Raw genomic sequence first — 20121 nt, 5'->3', positions numbered from 1 at the left:
ATTGTCAGCTCTGTGCCGTCAAAGAAACGCTGTTTTGACCCAAAATGCCACCTGGGACAAGGAATAGGAGTTACAGGCGATTGAAAGAAATGGATAGAATGGATGCTTATGGCGACGACGATCTAAGATGGGCGATCCAGTCCTGTGCTAACAACACAGCTAGCTAACCGGCTAACGTGAGTAGCATTTTGGCTCGAGCAATCGAACGCGCTATAAAAGCTCAATTGCCGGAGGCCGTCGGCAATGGCGTTAAGCGCCAGTATCAAAATTAAGCTTCAATTGACTTTAATCGTCGGCAATGGCGCGGAAGCTGTTAACAGTTTGACGGCCGCTAATTGTTTGATCCAGTGTTGCGTCGCTGCGTAATACGACAGACCCGCTATTTGTTTTATGAACCTAAATCGCATCGCATCAATAATAATAAAAAAAGTCCGCCTCTGCCGCGGAGCAGGGAGAGAGAGGATCATGTTATGACGAAGAAACCGGAAATCGATACTTATGCTGGGCTGCTAGGGCTTCTGGGAAATTGAGTCCAATGCAAGCGGACGGAGGTTTTGTATGACTACAACAGCCTCCCAGCCCCCTCCTTTCTGCTTTGCAAGATGGCGGGTGGTGCGATCGTCCAAAAACAAACTAAGGTACGGATATGGACCGGATTTTCACAGATCAAACGTCCAAATACTTCAGCGTATGATCTAAAGGTAATAAAACAATCTAGGCAGCGTAGAACACTTGATTAAAATGCGGATAAATCATATTTCGCAGTAGAACTGTTAAATAGCAGCATTAGGCTGACCAGATAAACGTATCGCCCTGATAACTGCAATCAAGGCCCTCTGTCTGTCATTGGTGGACGTGCTGTGTGACCTCATCGCTCCCTCGTGTCTCTTGATAGGGCGACCTGGACAAGACCCAGGAAGTGGAGGGCAACGTCATCGACTGTCTGGTAGCCATGGTGATGAAGCTGTCCGAGGTGACCTTCAGGCCGCTCTTCTTCAAGGTAAGGACGGACGCTGGGTCGGGGACTCTCCAAGGAAACACCAGGTAAGGACGGACGCTGGGTCGGGGACTCTCCAAGGAAACACCAGGTAAGGACGGACGCTGGGTCGGGGACTCTCCAAGGAAACACCAGGTAAGGACGGACGCTGGGTCGGCGACTCTCCAAGGAAACACCAGGTAAGGACGGACGCTGGGTCGGGGACTCTCCAAGGAAACACTTCTTCAAGGTACGGACGGACGCTGGGTCGGGGACTCTCCAAGGAAACACCAGGTAAGGACGGACGCTGGGTCGGGGACTCTCCAAGGAAACACCAGGTAAGGACGGACGCTGGGTCGGGGACTCTCCAAGGAAACACCAGGTAAGGACGGACGCTGGGTCGGGGACTCTCCAAGGAAACACCAGGTAAGGACGCTGGGTCGGGGACTCTCCAAGGAAACACCAGTTAAGGACGGACGCTGGGTCGGGGACTCTCCAAGGAAACACCAGCGGACCAAGGTAAGGACGGACGCTGGGTCGGGGACTCTCCAAGGAAACACCAGCGGACCTAGTGGGGGGACCATTATATGTTCTACTTTAGCTATTGAAAAAGAGCTTGTAGATCTGCTTTTTTATTTTTTATCGTAAAAATGTGGTACAAATGTTTTAATACGAGCTTGAAGATCTGCTATTTTTTTTAAATGTGGTGCAAATTTTTGCACCACAAACGTTGCACCACAAACGTTTTTACTCATCTTTTCTTCTGGGGGGGGGGGGGGGTCCCTAACAACATCTTTTCATATGGGGGTAGGCGGACAAATACGTATAATGTTGGGGGTCCTTGGCATGAATATCTTTGAGAACGACATAGGGTTTTTCAGAAAACTGTCAGGCTTTAGAAGACATTCTTTAGAATCGTCCTCCGGTCTGGATAAATCAGTCTTGGACACGTCTCTCTCTCTCTCTCTCTGTGTCCGTGTGGTAGTTATAACACGTCTCTCTCTCTCTCTCCCTCTGTCCGTGTGGTAGTTATAACACGTCTCTCTCTCTCTCTCTCTGTCCGTGTGGTAGTTATAACACGTCTCTCTCTCTCTCTCTCTCTCTCTCTGTCCGTGTGGTAGTTGTTTGACTGGAGCAAGGCGGAGGCGCGCGGTAAGGAGCGTCTCCTCACCTTCTACCGCCTGGCCGACTGCCTGGCTGGACGCCTGAAGGGCCTGTTCGTCCTGTTCTCCGGGAACCTGGTCAAGCCCTTCTCGGACGTCCTCCGACAGACCAACGTCGCTAAAACCGGTGAGTCTGGTGGGAGACGGAGAAAAGGGACTGGCGAAAAGGGAGACGGAGAAAAGGGACTGGCGAAAAGGGAGACGGAGAAAAGGGACTGGCGAAAAGGGAGACGGAGAAAAGGGACTGGCGAAAAGCAATTTGTAATAATAGTCAAACTGGCAATATGTTGTGTTCTCGACACATTAACACATTTTGTGTTAACCCATTTACCGCTACCATTATTTAATCCCTCCGTCGCGTCCTGCCAGGGTTTTATCGCGCGTGACACTTACTTTGAAGAGCCAAATATCCGTAATCGCATTTTACTATGAAACCATTCCGTGTGTGTTGACGAAGCTGGTGCTTGTTCTCTCGGTCGGTGGTGGAAAAAGTGGACCGCGAGTATCACAGCGCCTGCTACAGGCCGTTGAAAACGCTTGTCTGGGACAAAGTGACCCCTGCAATGTCGCTTCTGTGAGATAAAGCCGTCTGAAAACAGAGCAGGCAATGTAAGTGGATGCGCGCGCATTTTCAAAATGGCCGCGGCCATTGGCTCAGAAGCACAACAAAGCTAACGGACGGTAGATTTCGATACGATCGTATTAAAACATGCATTAATGAATACATCGCTGTTAAAACGGCTTTTCCGTTTGTGGCAGGCTACAAGATTCTACGTGTCTATATTCCTATGTTCCTGGCGGGTTAATAGTTTAGGAATCAGTGTCACAAATCACACGTTGGGACTTTTCAGTCGCAAGAATTTCTTTTGCTTTAATCCATGTGGATTCTAGTCGTCTAGGACATAGATTGGACAACGTCGTACGATTAGTCACACACGTTACCGCAGTGAAATTTGTTCTCCGCATTTGACCCATCTCTTGGAGCGGTGAGCTCCAATAGCCTATCCAATAGCCCATCTACAAGCTCGCAACGCGTCACACTGCGGCGCGTTGTGAGCTTGTAGATCGGTTATTTTCAGCATGCAAGAGTGTAAAATCTGCCCTCAAAAGACTGACTAAACTGAATCCAAAATGTTCTGCCAGAACTAACCTCTGCTCGCCTCCTCTCTCCTCTCCTCTCCTCTCCTCTCCTCTCTCCTCCTCTCTCTCTCCGGTGCAGACGAGGCGTTCTTTGCCTCAGAGGACGAGCATGGCGTGAAGAAGACGGGCATGCTGCTGCAGTACGTTCTGGACTGCATGTTCAAGGTCTTCCTGTACGACACACAGCGCTTCCTGAGCAAGGAGAGGAGCGAGACGCTGATGGGACCGCTGGTGGACCAGGTCAGTGTTGGCTTCCAGCTGCTTTTAAGAATGTACTGTAGTTTAGACCCTGCTGGGACCGCTGGTCGACCAGGTCAGTGTTGGCTTCCAGCTGCTTTTAAGAATGTACTGTAGTTTAGACCCTGCTGGGACCGCTGGTGGACCAGGTCAGTGTCTGCTTCCAGCTGCTTTTAAGAATGTACTGTAGTTTAGACGCTGCTGGGACCGCTGGTGGACCAGGTCAGTGTCTGCTTCCAGCTGCTTTTAAGAATGTACTGTAGTTTAGACCCTGCTGTGACCGCTGGTCGACCAGGTCAGTGTCGGCTTCCAGCTGCTTTTAAGAATGTACTGTAGTTTAGACCCTGCTGTGACCGCTGGTCGACCAGGTCAGTGTCGGCTTCCAGCTGCTTTTAAGAATGTACTGTAGTTTAGACCCTGCTGGGACCGCTGGTCGACCAGGTCATTGTCGGCTTCCAGCTGCTTTTAAGAATGTACTGTAGTTTAGACCCTGCTGGGACCGCTGGTCGACCAGGTCAGTGTCTGCTTCCAGCTGCTTTTAAGAATGTACTGTAGTTTAGACCCTGCTGGGACCGCTGGTCGACCAGGTCAGTGTCTGCTTCCAGCTGCTTTTAAGAATGTACTGTAGTTTAGACCCTGCTGGGACCGCTGGTCGACCAGGTCATTGTCGGCTTCCAGCTTCTTTTAAGAATGTACTGTAGTTTAGACCCTGCTGTGACCGCTGGTCGACCAGGTCAGTGTCTGCTTCCAGCTGCTTTTAAGAATGTACTGTAGTTTAGACCCTGCTGTGACCGCTGGTCGACCAGGTCAGTGTCTGCTTCCAGCTGCTTTTAAGAATGTACTGTAGTTTAGACCCTGCTGGGACCGCTGGTCGACCAGGTCATTGTCGGCTTCCAGCTTCTTTTAAGAATGTACTGTAGTTTAGACCCTGCTGGGACCGCTGGTCGACCAGGTCATTGTCGGCTTCCAGCTTCTTTTAAGAATGTACTGTAGTTTAGACCCTGCTGGGACCGCTGGTCGACCAGGTCAGTGTTGGCTTCCAGCTGCTTTTAAGAATGTACTGTAGTTTAGACCCTGCTGGGACCGCTGGTCGACCAGGTCAGTGTCTGCTTCCAGCTGCTTTTAAGAATGTACTGTAGTTTAGACCCTGCTGGGACCGCTGGTCGACCAGGTCAGTGTCGGCTTCCAGATGCTTTTAAGAAAGCATGTAGTTTTCCCCGTGGTAAACATAAAGACAGTTCCTTGAACCACTGTGCCTTAAAATGATCCCTGGCTAATCAGACAAATATGCCTTAAAAAATTATACAACTAAAATAAAAAACACCTTAAACATTGTCATTTCTTTCATAAATAAAGAATCTTTCACTCAATAGGAACTGCTCCTGTCGCAAGTTGATGTCATATGTCCATATGATCTAGCCCAGAGCCATAGAGTAAGACAGAGTTACGACATTGAGGGGGCAGAAAACAGCCCTGTCACGTAGTTAATGTACTTGCGTAAGCCCATACTCATGTGTCCCTGTGTGTGTCGTGTCCCTGTGTGTGTGTGTGTGTGTGTGTGTGTGCGTTGTGTCCCTGTGTGTGTGTGTGTGTGTGTGTGTGTGTGCGTTGTGTGTGTGTCGTGTCCCTGTGTGTGCGTTGTGTGTGTGTCGTGTGTGTGTTGTGCGTCCCGTAGCTGGAGAACACCCTGGGAGGAGACGAGGCGTTCCAGAGCAGAGTGACCAATCACCTGCTGCCCTGCATCGGTCAGTTCGCCGTGGCCATGGGAGACGACAGCCAATGGAAGCCCCTCAACTACCAGATCCTCCTCAAGACCAGACACGACTCCGCCAAGGTACACACACACACACACACACACACACACACACACACACACACACACACGCACTCGTCCAGACATAACAGAACATGTCCCGTCACGCTCTCATTAATGGCCGTGGTGGTGTCTCGGGTCCAGGTGCGTTTCTCGTCCCTGCTGGCGCTGATGGAGTTGACGGGGAAGCTGAGGGAGAACTACAACGTCCTGCTCCCAGAGACCATCCCCTTCCTGGCTGAACTCATGGAGGGTGAGTAGAGAACAGAAATCCCGGCGCTGATTGTGTTAAGACCCGAGAGCAGATTCTACAAATGTCTTCTTGAATCCTGAAGTTTTTCTGAAACAAATACATGTTTCTATATCAGTGATTCTCAAACTATTTAAGGACCCCCAAAATTGGCTGCAGACCCCCATCTCAAAGTATGTTGTTCCAGGGACCATTCTGGTTTTTATTGCCTGATTTAGTGATTTTGTCGTACAATAACGTATATGGGGCTTAAGCTTCTAGCTAGAAGCTGCTGCTAGAAGCTGCTGCTGATTGGCCAGGCCGTTTTGTGGCCGGGCATCAAGTCTGCCTGAGAGTTCCCAGATGGGAGCAGGAGGGGGGAACCCAGTGTACTCTCTGCTGCCCCATCTGGCGGAGTCAGGTTAGGCCAACCCAGCCTTCCATCCAATAGTTGGTTTGACAGTCTAAAGCACGGGTTCTCAACCCGTGGGTCGCGACCCGTCGGGGGGTCCCCAAATGATATAAAAGAACAGAAAACTTGTTTTCTTTTCTTTTTTGCAACTGAATGGCTGTAAAATGGAAATTAAGAGTTTACATAGTACGTGGTGCATGCATAAACTTTCCTTAATGATTATATCTGGTTTCAGTATTCATTTATGATATATTTTCTCTATTATTAAGGTTATTTTTGCAGTCAGTTTGTATTGGGGGTGGGGAGGGGGGGTGGGGCGGGGGTCGCGAGACATGGCCAAAGCATTAACGGGGGTCCCCCCCCCAGCCAAAAACGTTGAGGACCCCTGGTCTAAACTTTTTTGCCCCGGGACCCAAACTAGTTGAAAATAGCAGATCTACAAGCAATGGTTCAGCTATTTTCTTTACTTATTATTCATTTGCTATTTTAATTTATGGAATTTCTTTGATTTTTTTTCATTGATTTCTTCATGAAATTGAATCATTGAATTTTGTTCTGAATTTCACTCTCTCTCTCTCTCTCTCTCATTGTGTGTGTGTGTGTGTGTGCGTGTGTGTGTGTGTGTTTCAGATGAGTCCGAGGAGGTGGAGAAGCAGGTCCAGAAGGTCCTGCAGGAAATGGAGACCATTTTGGGAGAACCGATGCAGCAGTACTTCTAACGCACCACAACGCTAAACGAATCGCGACAACCGAGAGCGACGCGTTCGGGGCTGTCGCGGTTACACATTTAAGTTGACGATAAAATTGTTACACAAATAATGTTTTTGAACATTGGAACATATGAATAAAGAATACATTTCTGTTTGCCTGGTAATCCCAAAAAAAAGTAAGTACAGTACGTACTTACCTTCCACCACTGCATCCAGCAGACCGGATAGAACCAACTCCACTAGCCCTGGTTTACAGATTAACTGCATGTACGTCAGCGTGACACGCACGCACACACACACACACACACAGTGGACAGTTACCCTTTGGTTTGCGTTGTTTGTATTGATTAGCACACCGTACCTTTCTGTGTGTACTGTACAGTATGACGAGGGTTCAGAGTAATGTTCAGTTAGAATTCTAACTTGTTTTGGGAGACGGATGTATCTGGTGGCCTCTGACTGACTGGTCAGTGACTGGCTGATGTATCTGGTGGCCTCTGACTGACTGGTCAGTGACTGGCTGGCTGGCTGGCTGGCTCACTTCATTCAACTCTCTCAGTCCATCTGTGGTGTTAATCACAGTTTGACAGTTAGTGTTTGACACAGTATTATAACTGTCGATGTGTGTTTCAAATGTATTTAACATAAGTTACTGTATGCAGTTATATACATCATTATTAGTGTACCGGTATGTATCAGTCTCAAGTATTGTTTGTTTTTGTGTGTGCAATATTTTTGTGTTCTATCTATTTGACACTTGGGTCCATGGCTCACACTCGGTTGTGATACATTGTGAAGATCTATTTTAATAAAATGATGGAACTTTCTTTGAGCTTATGCTTATGTTCTCATATTTCTCATGTATTATGCTCTTAAAACACATGTTGTGCCCAAGACGTCTGTGGACGTCTTTGGGGGGAAAAAAAAAAATATATATATATATATATATAAAAAAACAAAGTTTGTGTTTTCGCCATTGAGAATGCATTTGGTGTTTAAATTAAATAACTCATTTCAAAGTAAAAAGTTCCAGCATGTGTCCACAGTCAGCTGAATTATAAAAAATGTGAATGGATTTTCTAGGTGAAAGTGATTTTTGGGCAGTTTTGCGTGGGCTCTCAATGTGTTAAGTGGCGTCCAGGTCCATGTCAAGGATCCCCAGATTGGTATTTAGATGGAGAGTATGGACCCCTGCATTTAGAGAGTATGGACCCCTGCATTTAGAGAGTATGGACTCCTGCATTTAGAGAGTATGGACCCCTGCATTTATTTGTTTATTTATTTAATTCATTTAATATTTTGACCTTAAGAAAATACTAGATGTGAGTGCTGTGAGTTTGTAAATTGGCTATTTTTGAAATGCCTAAATAGAAAATGGGGTTAAAGTGGTTGAACTGATTTTGATACTATACTAAAGCCTTTAGCTGAGAACCACTTCTCTAAATAATGGAATTGTTGGAAACGTACACCTTTAGATCTCCATACATAACATGGAGCTGTGTGGTATGGCACAAGTGATCCGTGTGAGGTGAGGAGCGCTCTTATCATACATCGATTCATCACATTCCGTGCTCAGCCAATCCAATCATCATAAATGTCATTCCGGCCAATCACTTTTGGTGTCTTCACTTTTCTGCCCTCACTTTTATTGCGAACGCAGTGAGCATTTACTATGAGACCCAGCAGATCATGTCTGTCTGTGTGTCTGTCACGCTGTAACACCACCCGCCCACCACCAGAGGGCGCAGCTGTATCACACACAAAAACACACGCACGCGCGCACACACACACACACACACACACAAAACTTAACTTAAAAAAAAACTTAAAGGGATAGTTCAGATTTTTTGAACTTAAGTTGTATGAAATACTTGCCATTAATATAGTGGTTGCAACTGTATTAATTGATTGCCCGAGTCCCATGGTGGGAGTTCTGCTCTGGTCTTGGTTAAATATCAAGTAGTTCCGGTCATTTTGTGGGGGGCACTGGGGGCCACGCAGTAAAAGTAAATGAATCCACAAAACTAACGTCATTTGTATTGTTGACCTATTTCTAAAATATTAGTGCAACTTCCGTTCTTTTTTTTACCCCTCTATCACACAGAACTATGTTTTTTGTGTCCATATCACTACGCCCAAAAAATAGTTCCATGTGAGAGGGGTCAAAGTTGAACGAAAGTCGCGCTAATATTTTAGAAATAGGTCAACAATACAAATTACGTTCGTTTTGTGGATTAATTTACTTTTACTGCGTGGCCCCAGTGCCCCCCACAAAATGACCGGAACTACTTAATATTGACCAAAACCAGAGCAGAACTCCCACCATGGGACTCGGGCAATCAATTAATACAGTTGCAACCACTATATTAATGGCAAGTATTTCATACAACTTAAGTTAAAAAAATCTGAACTATCCCTTTAACTTAAAAAAAAAACTTAAAGGAAAAACTTAACTTAAAAAAAAATCTTAACACAAAAAAAGACAACTTAACTTAAAAAAAACTTAACTTAAAAAAAAATTAACTTAAAAAAAAAAAATAACTTAAGGAAAAACTTTAAAAGGAAAAACTTAAAAAAAACTTAACTTAAAAAAAAACTTAAACACAAAAAAGAGAACTTAAAAAAAACCTTAAAAAATTACGTAATTTATTCTAATTGTTGTTTTTGCAATTTACGAGCTGCGTTCGCTTCCCGCGTTCGCGCGTCTTACTTGTCTTCAATATGTACTTTACTCAGCCAATCAAATCATCGCTACGGGGTGATCAGCCAATCATCAGCCAATGTTTGTGTTCACACAGACCCACAAAGCTGGGCATAGGAGGGGCTGTGCCCCTCAAAACTAAATATAAACGGACTTCATCGGCTGAATCTCCATAATAGAGCTGACTACACATATACATGTGACATCACTTATTCTATACTGTAGGTAGTGTAGGATCATCAACTGGATCTCCATATATGGAGCTGAACCCTCTACTGACATCACCTGGATCTCCATACACGGAAATGATGACACATTACTCTGACCTCCAGGGGTCTCATATATGCCCAGGATCTACCTCCAAACACCTTCATATCCAACACCGCTCCCCAGGATCCCCAGCACATCACTCTTCTCGACACACTGAGGACAAGAAGAACTTGAAGAAGGGACATAGACCTCTTGAGACTCTACCTTCAAGACCTTTGACCTTCAGCAGAGGATCACGATCAAGCACCCCTCCCTCGACAAGGTATACATGCAGGCTGTATGTGGCCTTACAACACAGATAGGCCCTATATAGGCCTACCATTACTGGCTTGCTTAAATTCTAATCGCAATCGGACACCTGCACTGTGGTGTCCGATTGCGTCCTAATCCTAGCCTTTGAATAACAGTCCTTTCCTTGTAGTATTTTTCATAGTTTTACTGAGGTTGTAACTTGTAAGTTAGGGTTATCTCTGGTCTCTAGTCCATAGGACTTCTTCCCTAAGGCTATATGGACCAGAGCTTGGTTTAGCGTCAGGCGGTCAGCTATTTAAAATGCTTAATTTGTTAATTGTATGGTCTTCTTTCTCTCGACTTCAGTGGTCTATATGGCTTAATTATTGTGCGTATTAAAAAAATAATATATATATAATTTGTATGGCTTGGCCCCTGTTATCGCTGCTTGCAGCTATATTTTCATTTATTTTTGCATTATAACTTTTAAGCCTCTTATATGTGTAACGCGCGTCGGGCTGAGAGAGGAGACGGTGCATGTGATGCACATGATGATGCACTGTCTAAGTGCACTGTAGCCTACTGTCTGTGTGACTGCAGTGTGGGCGGGGCGGCGCCGGAGACGAGCCTCTCTCTCTCCACCTGTCCCGTTTGAACATTATGAGCCATGCCTCCCTCCCTCTCTCTCTCTCTGTCGTGCTCGGTAAATAGCAGATCTACAAGCTCACAACGCGTCACGAACGTGCCGCGTTGTGAGCTTGTAGATCTGCTATTTACCGCAGGCAGCAAGCCACACCACCCCGTGACATGTGCAACTCTCTCTCTGTCTCCTCTCTCTCTCTAGCTCCTGGTTGTCTGTCTGTGCGTGTGGTTGGCAGAAAGCGTGCGCCTCCTCCTCCTCCTCCTCCTCGCCCGGCTGCAGCGTCTCATTCTCCCATCATCATGGTGCTCGCCAGGGGATTACTACAAGTCGCTTTTAGGACAATTATTTGTAAACGGAACAACCATCACCATCACCAGCCTTTCTCAGTGGGTGTCGTGGGAGCGCCTTTCTCCAAGGGACAAGTCAGTGAGAGCTAGAGAGCATTCAATTCATGATCATTCATTCATTCATGATTTATTTAATAATTCAACGTGGAAACTATGTATGTAACACATCTCTCAAAGGGACATCAGATGATCACGTGACTTTAACAACTATATGCTGTAATATAATATCAGTGCCTTAAATAGCCCACTGTTTATTTATTAGTCAGCCTATATTTATCACATTATTAATAGCAATATTAACTAGAAATATAGGCTATACTGTTCCTGAAGAAACAGTGTGGGCTGTTTGATGTATTGACCCACATTATTTATGTCACAGGGGGGATAATAATATTTAGTGAAGATAATACAGTAGCTCGCTACTCGAGCCCACGATAATAATAATAATTCATTCTTATACTGTTATTATTATGATTGTATGGTAGCCTAATGTCTTTGTTGTGCTGCATCATCATATCCCGTCCAGCCCAGAGGAGGAGTGGAGAAAGGACCAGACCTGATCCGGGCAGCAGGCCTGGTGGACAGACTGCAGGCACTGGGTGAGTCTGCAACTCTCTGTCTGTCTGTGTACCAGAATGCACAGTGGGTCGGGACCCATTTGTGGGTGGCGGACACATTTTTATGGGCCCCTTTGTTATGTTTCCTATAATTTTGTTTTTTGAGGGGCGCTATAGCCCCTCCAATATACAGGTTTAATGTTTGTTTTTAGTTCAATACTTGTTTTAACCCATTTTGACCTGAGATCAGATTCTAAAAATGTCTTCTACATCCTGACAGTTTTCTGAAAAAGCTATGTTTCTATGTCAGTCGTTCTTCGATTTTTCAAAAATAGCAGTGTCGTTGCTCAGTGGTTCCCAGACTGGGCGTCGGACGGAACCCCCAGGTGGGCCCCCAGGTGGGCCCCCAGGTGGGCCCCCAGAACCCCCAGGTGGGCCCCCAGGTGGGCCCCCAGAACCCCCAGGTGGGCCCCCAGGTGGGCCCCCAGAACCCCCAGGTGGGCCCCCAGAACCCCCAGGTGGGCCCCCAGATTATTTTGGGGGGTATGTCCCCGGTTCCCCAGATGATTATGATTTTTTGGGGTTCTGTGTTCTCAAAGTGGGGTCTGGGAACCCCCAGCGTCCTTGGCGGGATTCCAGGGGTCCCCGCGGCTATAACTCGTTGATAGTTAGTAACCAAATGGACCCTTATAGATCTGTAACTATAGTGTACAAATGGAACTAAATGGACCCGGCCTCCAAATAGATATATATACAATTAGGCTGCAGACCCCAGGGAGTGGGTTACTTTGTTGTACTTATATTATGCGCATATTACGCAGTGTCTGACATCTCTCTACCAGCTACATAAATAAAACGGGTGTCCCCCGTGGCTCAACCAATGGCTCTCCCACCCAATCACAATCGGCCAATCACAATTTGCGAATAGAATCGATCTTTAAAGTCTTTAAAATATATACTCTTGAAAAATTGTGGCACAACATAATTATGTTCAGATGGGGGTACGGTAACGGTATTCATATCAATGTTGGGAGTCCTTGACACGAACATGTGTGAGAACGAAGCAGTGATGTTGAGGCTTGGCCTCACACAGTACTGTATTATATAACAGTGCAGCACACGTGCATAATTGGTGTTGACAAGGACATAAGTAGGATTAGATTTTGTTCAGTGTGTGAGTGTGCCTGTCTGCGTGCGTGTTTATTTACACACACACACACATGGCGCGTCAGAAGCGCGGTAAACAGTGGGTCGTGTGCGCATGTGTCTGGTCAGCCATGCTGTTGCATCATGGCACACATTGTGTTGTTATTAATGGAACACAAGGGGGGGCGATCTGATAGGTCCAGCTCATCTGACCTTGGTACACACCCCCTTGGCTGTGTGTGTGTGTGTGTGTGTGTGTGTGTGTGTGTGTGTGTGTGTGTGTGTGTGTGTGTGTGTGTGTGTGTGTGTGTGTGTGTGTGTGTGTGTGTGTGTTTGTGTGTGTGCGTGCGCGCGCGCGCACGCGCGTGCCAGGATTAGGAAGGACCGCAGGTTACCGTCTGCCTCATGCGTCATGCTCAAGTTCAAGTTCAACCGTTTCCACGCACTGTGCATGCCACACACACACACACACACACACACACACACACACACACCGGAGGGGGGCAGGTGCTCAACGTGCACACCGGACAGTATTTTAAGACCTGAGGACGGTTCTACAAATGCCTTCTAGGAATAATAAATTATTCAACATTATTTTGTCGAGGTTTCTTTTAAAAAGTCACGGCGCAAACCCACATCCACGCCATAACTCTGAGAGTGTACAAATGGAACCAAATGGACCCGTAAGGGTCCATTTGGTTCCATTTGTACACTCTCAGAGTTACACAACCATACAGGTCCATTTGGAACCCACTCAAGGACACTTTGAGACCCATTGGGGTAGCAGAGTGTTCCCAGTGAGCCGACAGTTGCACAACAGCAGCACCCTGACTCTGTTTGACCAGAATGGAGCAGAGCTCTAGTATCAGCGGTAACACCTGTGAACGAAGTATAGGGAAGGGGCGACACGCTTTGATCTCGCCGCAAAGCAGGGTGCCTACGGGCTATAGTTCCAAACATTGGAACTATCCCATTGAGATAGAATGAGCACTTCCGCATTCCATTGCCATTCGCCACTCTGTTACTATTCCACTCGGGTTAGGGGGCCGGGCCCCCCATGTTCTTTCCAAAATGGCGTGTGTGTGTGCATAAAGCCCATTGTTACGATCATATATATTTGTTTTGACCCCAGGCTGTGCAGTGAGAGACTATGGCAACGTGACGTTTGAGGAGCTGCCCAGCGACGAGCCCGTGGGCCGCGTGAAGAGACCCAGGACGGTGGGCAGCGCCAACCAGAGACTGGCAGAGGCTGTCCACAAGGTGAAGAGAGACGGACACACTTCTGTGATGCTGGGCGGAGACCACAGGTGTGTGTGTGTGTGTGTGTGTGTGTGTGTGTGTGTGTGTGTGTGTGTGTGTGTGGCGTGCGGTTGGGAGTCGGGACCCCCCTGGAACCCCCACAAGGATCCTGTATGGCATGGACACATGCATGCGTGTGTGCGTGCATGCGTGCGTGCACATGTAGCGCAGCACACATTATACATTAGACACAAGTTCATAAGTCATTCATTTCTTCGGGCCAGGGAAATGTTTGCTTTTCGTGTTTGTTTAAAAATGTCAAAGGGGAAGACTTTCCACATGGCTGTCATGTGCTACTGTCTGACATTTATTTCAGACATGCTCTAGTAGTACATGTGAAGAGTCTGCCTGTGCTATTAACTCATTTTGTCAAATCAGGTCACAAATGTCACTGCGTCCAGACCAGACCCCTCTCACTATCTGTCTTTGTCCTTGTCTTGTCTTGTCTTGTCTTGTCTTGTCTTGTCTCGTCTCCCTGTCTGTCCGTGTCATCATGGCGTGCGTCTCTCCAGCCTGGCGATAGGCTCCATCCACGGTCACGCCACGGCCATCCAGAAGGAGCTGAGCGTGGTGTGGGTGGACGCGCACGCCGACATCAACACGCCGCTGACCTCGCCCACAGGCAACGTCCACGGGCAGCCCATGTCCTACCTCATCCACGAGCTGCGCTCAAAGGTATACCGTAATACCATAGAGTTATATATCAAGTGGTGGAAAAAGTACTATGAAAAAGTGGTTACTGTATGTTTTGTCATAATAATCTTTATGGAAATACTTTTGAAAAATGATAGAATTGTTTTGAATTGATTGATGAAATGTTGTCTTTAAAGGTTAATTTAGTTAGGGTTAGGGTTAGTCTTTTGAAGTGATATTATATACTTTTAAGGGATATTTACTCACGAGTGGTCTGCGACTCAAACATGGGTCAACCGACCCACTGTTTGGGAAATCTGAAATGTGATTTAAATGTGATAGTCTGGCCGTTGTCTGAAGACACAAATTCGATATGATCACTGATAGATTTATAACTGAGGCTAGGGAAATAGCCTAGAGAGCAAATACCTCGACCTTATAAGACTTCACTGGAAAAGTGAGAACACCAGGTATCAATGACACAAAAGATGAACTTAGAGTAATGTAAAAAACCTGAAAGGAGTTTTGACACAAGACACAAGTTCTTAAAGTATTCCTCAGATTTCTTTAGTGTTCTTTCTTCAGATTCAGAGCGTGTACAGTGGTAAAGGATAGAGGAGAGAGAATTCTCCTAAGTGCTCTGAATGTCAACATATCATTTTGCACAAACATATATACTGAAAAACATGTCATTGATTAGGATTCAGCTGTCACATTTCAATAGGCTGAAAGGTCCCATCAGGGTAAGATGTCATCAGGCTGTCATGGGCGTCCGATGGTCTGAATCCTGTTTTCGACTTTAATCACGTTCCGTGATTAGGATTCTGTTGTTGTTCATTTAGCTCATAGGGTGAGAGTGTATGTTTATCCTCATCTTTAAGAGCAAGGTTGTCGTCTGGTAGTTTTCCATGTTTCTCCATTGAATCTTATTTCCCTTTTGGGTATAATGAACATGACAATCTGGAGTGGGCGACAGCTGATAGTGGAATTAATACACATGCAAATATTGATATAACATCACTGTGTGACAGGGCAGTCCTGTTCACCAGATACAATAAAGAAATACAAGGTCTTTTTTAACATAGTAATAAGATGTGAACATAAAATAAGAAACACTACATATGGTAAGAAAATACCCATCAATGATCACTTCCAGATAGCAGTGTTGACAGTCCTATACAAAGATCATGTTTGATTAAACAAATAGGATTTGCCTGCAACTCTGAAGAAAGCCTGTGTTTCTTGTTTCTTCTCTATGTCACTACAGATCCCTCCCTTGCCAAACTTCTTGTTTCTTCTCTGTGTCACTATAGATCCCTCCCTTGCCAAATGTCTTGTTTCTTCTCTGTGTCACTATAGATCCCTCCCTTGCCAAACTTCTTGTTTCTTCTCTATGTCACTACAGATCCCTCCCTTGCCAAACTTGTTTCTTCTCTGTGTCACTACAGATTCCTCCCTTGCCAAACTTCTTGTTTCTTCTCTGTGTCACTACAGATTCCTCCCTTGTCAAACTTCTTGTTTCTTCTCTGTGTCACTACAGATTCCTCCCATGCCAAACTTCTTGTTTCTTCTCTGTGTCACTATAGATCCCTCCCTTGCCAAACTTCTTGTTTCTTCTCTGTGTCACTACAGATTCCTCCCTTGCCAAACTTCTTGTTTCTTCTCTGTGTCACTACAGATTCCTCCCTTGCCAAACTTCTCGTGGATCAAACCCTGTGTGTCGGCCAGAGATCTGGTGTACATCGGCCTGAGGGACGTGGACCCAGAGGAGCAGTGAGTGACATGTCTTTAAAATAATGGTTAAAGTGGTCAAAACATTTTGAGGTGACACAGATGCGTCCTCAGGTCTAAATACGGTATTCTCTCTCTGGTCAGTTACATCCTGAAGCTGCTGGGCATCAAGGTGTTCTCCATGACCGAGGTGGACAGACTGGGCATCCACAGGGTGATGGAGGAGACCTGTGACTACCTCTCCTCAACGTAAGACCATGATGATGATGATGATGATGTGAATGATGTGTTTTTCATCGACAGTACATGTTGGGGTCGGCTGTGGCTCAGGAGGTAGAGCAGTTCGTCCGATGATCCGTGGGTTGGCGGTTCGAATCCCGGCTCCTCCTGTCCACATGTCGAAGTGTCCTTGGGGCAGGACACTGAACCCCACCTTGCCTCCAGTGGTTGCCACCGTTTTGGTGTGTGAATGTGGGAAGTGAGGACGCTGGCGTCGACTGTTTGCCGCTTCACCTCCCAATGTATGAATGAATGGACCATTGTAATGGTGCATTTAAATAGAGGGTGGCGGTGGCGCAGGGGTAGAGTGCCCGGATGGGAACTGCAAGGTTGCCATCTCGATCCCGGGCTCCCCCAGAGTTAGTGTCGAAGTGTCCTTGATCAAGACACTGAACCCCTAATTGCTCCTGATGTGCTGGTTGGTGCCTTGCATGGTTTCCTCTGCCATCGGTGTATGAATGTGTGTATGAATGGGTGAATGTAATGCACAATCTATGTGAAGTCAAGTGCCTTGGATAAAGGCGCTATATAAATGCACCATTAAGACAGTTGCTTCACATTTTGTTCCACAACTTGTGAACTCAATAATACCACCCCCATCTGGTGGAGTGAGCTTACATGTTCACATCACAGCTTTACAATCACACACATCTAAAGCCTTTCCAACATGTTGTGTCCATTCTCTCGGTCCGCAGAGTGAAAAAACCCATCCATCTGAGCTACGACATAGATGCAATTGACCCCGCGGTGACCCCAGCGACCGGCACCCCCGTGGTGGGGGGGCTCACCTACAGGGAGGGGCTGTACGTCACGGAACACCTCTGTCAGACAGGTAAGGACCCAGTGGTGCAGAGTTCCAGGTTTTCGTATTCTCTCTTATTTAGAATATGTATGAGACGTATTTACTATGACACATAGGGCAGGGACAAATTAGCCATTGGGCCAGTGGGGCTGTGGCCCAGGGGCCCTTGGCTCTCATGGGCCCTTCAGAGAAACTGGACTGCGCGGTAATAGATTTGACGCCCTGAAAATGGCTCCTGGGGCCCTTCATTGGCCATTAATTTAGTTAAATTTAGGTCAAAAAGATGATAAAAACACGGAAAATCATGAAAATGTCGCACGCACATGTGCTATGGGGGCCCTGCAAAACGTACCGGCCCAGGGGCCTCGTGGGGGTTAATCCGTCCCTGCATATGGGAGTCCACTAGTACTAGTGGTTCTCAAACGTTTTATTTGCAACGACCCCACCTAACTTCTGTTAGGGGCCGTTCACACCTGAGACATAGCTGTCTCCTCAGTGTGTCCAGTCTGTTAGGGGCCGTTCACACCTGAGACATAGCTGTCTCCTTAGTGTCTCCTGTCTCTTCTGTGTGTCGCACGGCTCGCAATGCATTTTATTTAACCTTTATTTAACCAGTAAAACACATTGAGACTGCGTCTCTTTTACAAGTGGGAACTGGCCAAGAGGCAGGAATAAAATTACACTTCAATACCACATTGTCAATGTTACATTATGGACCAGCAAATACAACATCCAGAATACACCTTAAAGTACCTATGAATAAATACAACAAGTCACCAGTCCTACTTTTTAGTAGCAGGGCAAAATACACAATATACACAATCTACACGATCTGAACCGACATAATAAATATCTAGGCATGAACATAGGCTAGTACATATCCAAACATGTGCAGGTGTTGGACTGTACATCAAAGATGATCCTTTTGAAACTTCTCAAGGGAACTTTCAAAGCCAATTTTAGTCTGGACTGCAGATCGTTCCACGACCAGGGGCCAAAGAAGGCCAGACATTTTTTACCCCCCTCGGATTTGAATGCTGGTACTACACACCACAGCCAAGCATTTGACCTGAGGTTGAGGCCAATGGGAGTCACATGGTTTGATGACACAACCTTGTTGCATAGCTGTCTTCCCCCCCTCCCCCCCATGCAACAAAGTTGTGTCATCAAACCACGTGAGTGTGACACACAGAAGAGACAGCTACTGTATGTTTCAGGTGTGAACGGACGGCCCAGGGCTATCTATTTGTGTTTCTGGTATTATTATTATTATTGTCCACTCATGTTGTAAAAATGGAATGCTGACAAACATGTCCACCACAAAAAAGCCAACACGGCGATGAGGCCTGTTTTCTGAACATCCGTCTTCTCTCTCCGTCCAGGTCTCCTGTCGGCCGTGGACCTGGTGGAGGTGAACCCGGACAGAGGCAGGACAGAGGCGGAGGTCCAGTCCACCGTGAGCACCGCGCTGGACGTGGTGCTGGGCTGCTTCGGGCGCCTCCGCGAGGGGAACCACCCCGCCGACTACTGCATGCCTGAGCCTTAATAATAAATTGACGGCTCTGCGAGGGAGCCCACACCCCGGCAGACGCCTCCTCCGCGAGGGGGACCCCACACCCCGGCAGACGCCTCCTCCGCGAGGGGGACCCACCCACACCCCGGCAGACGCCTCCTCCGCGAGGGGGACCCCACACCCCGGCAGACGCCTCCTCCGCGAGGGGACCCTGCACCCCAGCAGACGCCTCCACGAGGGGGACCCACACCCTGGCAGACACCTCCGCAAGGGGACCCTGCACCCGGCCGACTACTGCCTGCCCGAGCCTCGACACCTCCCCCCACCAGATGTCCCCCTCTGCGTGGGACAGAACCCTCATTTCCAAGACTTTTCAGGCGTCCCACAAATTGAGACCCTGTCTGTCCCACATTGTGACTGCATGGCAAGCATCAGTATGCAAATATATTTAGTCCCCTAAAACAGTTGGCTTTCTGTTGTAAAGCACTCTCGTTGACTCTTTTTCCTGCAAGATGTGTTTTTATTAAGCCTGTTACAATAACATGAGAAATATCCCCTAGGATACAGTACCAAGTTGGCCATGCCACCCATGACCAAAATTAGCCTTTTAAAAGAAAATGTCCTGATTCTAAAACAAATTGTGAGACGCCAGAGGGGTTTAAATGTATAGGCACTATTAGGTCTATATGGTCGAATATGACAAGGCATTTGTATAGCAACTTAACCTATTTAGACCTGAGGACGATTCTACAAATACCTTCTCAATCCTGACAGTTTTCTGAAAAACCTCATGTTTCTGTGTCAGTGGTGCTCAACCTTTTTCATGTCAAGGACCCCCAGAATTATCTGTATTTGGCAATACGTAATTATGTAGTTCCAGGGACCCTCACAGAAGCAAAGATATGAGTTTAAAACGTTTGTTGTGAAAGAATATATATTCAAAGATTTGGCCACATTTTCACGATTTTTCAAAAATAGCAGATCTACAAGCTTGTAGCGCGGCACTCGGTGCCGCGCTATGAGCTTGTAGATCTGCTATTTTTCAATAGCTAAAGTATAACACCAAAAGGGGTTCCTGTCCAGAATCAAGTTGCTATGCTAACCCCGTCCCATCCCCCTGTCCCATTGTCCCACACAGGCGCTACTTATGTCCCTCAAATGAACAGTTTGGATCTGGTGACCCTACACCTCGGCGTCACACAGTGGTTCTCAAGCTTTTTTTCCTTTTTATTTCAAGGACCCCACCCCAAGTTTGAAATGCATTCGGGCCATGCGGAACCCCCATTTGA

At 46.7% G+C, this 20121-nt stretch overlaps 2 protein-coding genes across 3 annotated transcripts in view; both read left to right on the top strand.

The window, feature by feature from the left end:
- The window catches only part of heatr1 (HEAT repeat containing 1), a 57774-nt gene extending 50261 nt beyond the window's left edge, over positions 1-7513 (top strand). For both annotated transcript variants that reach the window (XM_079492984.1, XM_079492983.1), the window contains exons 40-45: positions 896-1000; positions 2098-2266; positions 3359-3519; positions 5192-5350; positions 5474-5582; positions 6601-7513. In XM_079492984.1, the coding sequence (XP_079349110.1) occupies positions 896-1000; positions 2098-2266; positions 3359-3519; positions 5192-5350; positions 5474-5582; positions 6601-6689 (792 nt within the window). In that variant the 3' untranslated portion in view covers positions 6690-7513. The remainder of the gene's footprint in view (positions 1-895; positions 1001-2097; positions 2267-3358; positions 3520-5191; positions 5351-5473; positions 5583-6600) is intronic.
- A 3248-nt stretch (positions 7514-10761) lies between these two features.
- Positions 10762-18991, top strand: arg1 (arginase 1). Its single transcript, XM_079492186.1, has 8 exons — positions 10762-10947; positions 11399-11471; positions 13708-13882; positions 14387-14549; positions 16186-16280; positions 16383-16487; positions 17213-17349; positions 18702-18991. Exons 1-8 carry the CDS (start codon positions 10825-10827, stop codon positions 18863-18865), a joined length of 1035 nt encoding a protein of 344 aa, XP_079348312.1. The 5' UTR covers positions 10762-10824; the 3' UTR covers positions 18866-18991.
- The last annotated feature ends 1130 nt before the right edge of the window (positions 18992-20121 follow it).

Source organism: Electrona antarctica (genome assembly GCF_951216825.1).
Source record: "Electrona antarctica genome assembly, chromosome: 22".
Lineage (NCBI taxonomy): Eukaryota > Metazoa > Chordata > Actinopteri > Myctophiformes > Myctophidae > Electrona > Electrona antarctica.
The sequence above is the reverse complement of the archived record's forward strand: the minus strand, read 5'-3'. Positions and strand labels throughout refer to the sequence as shown.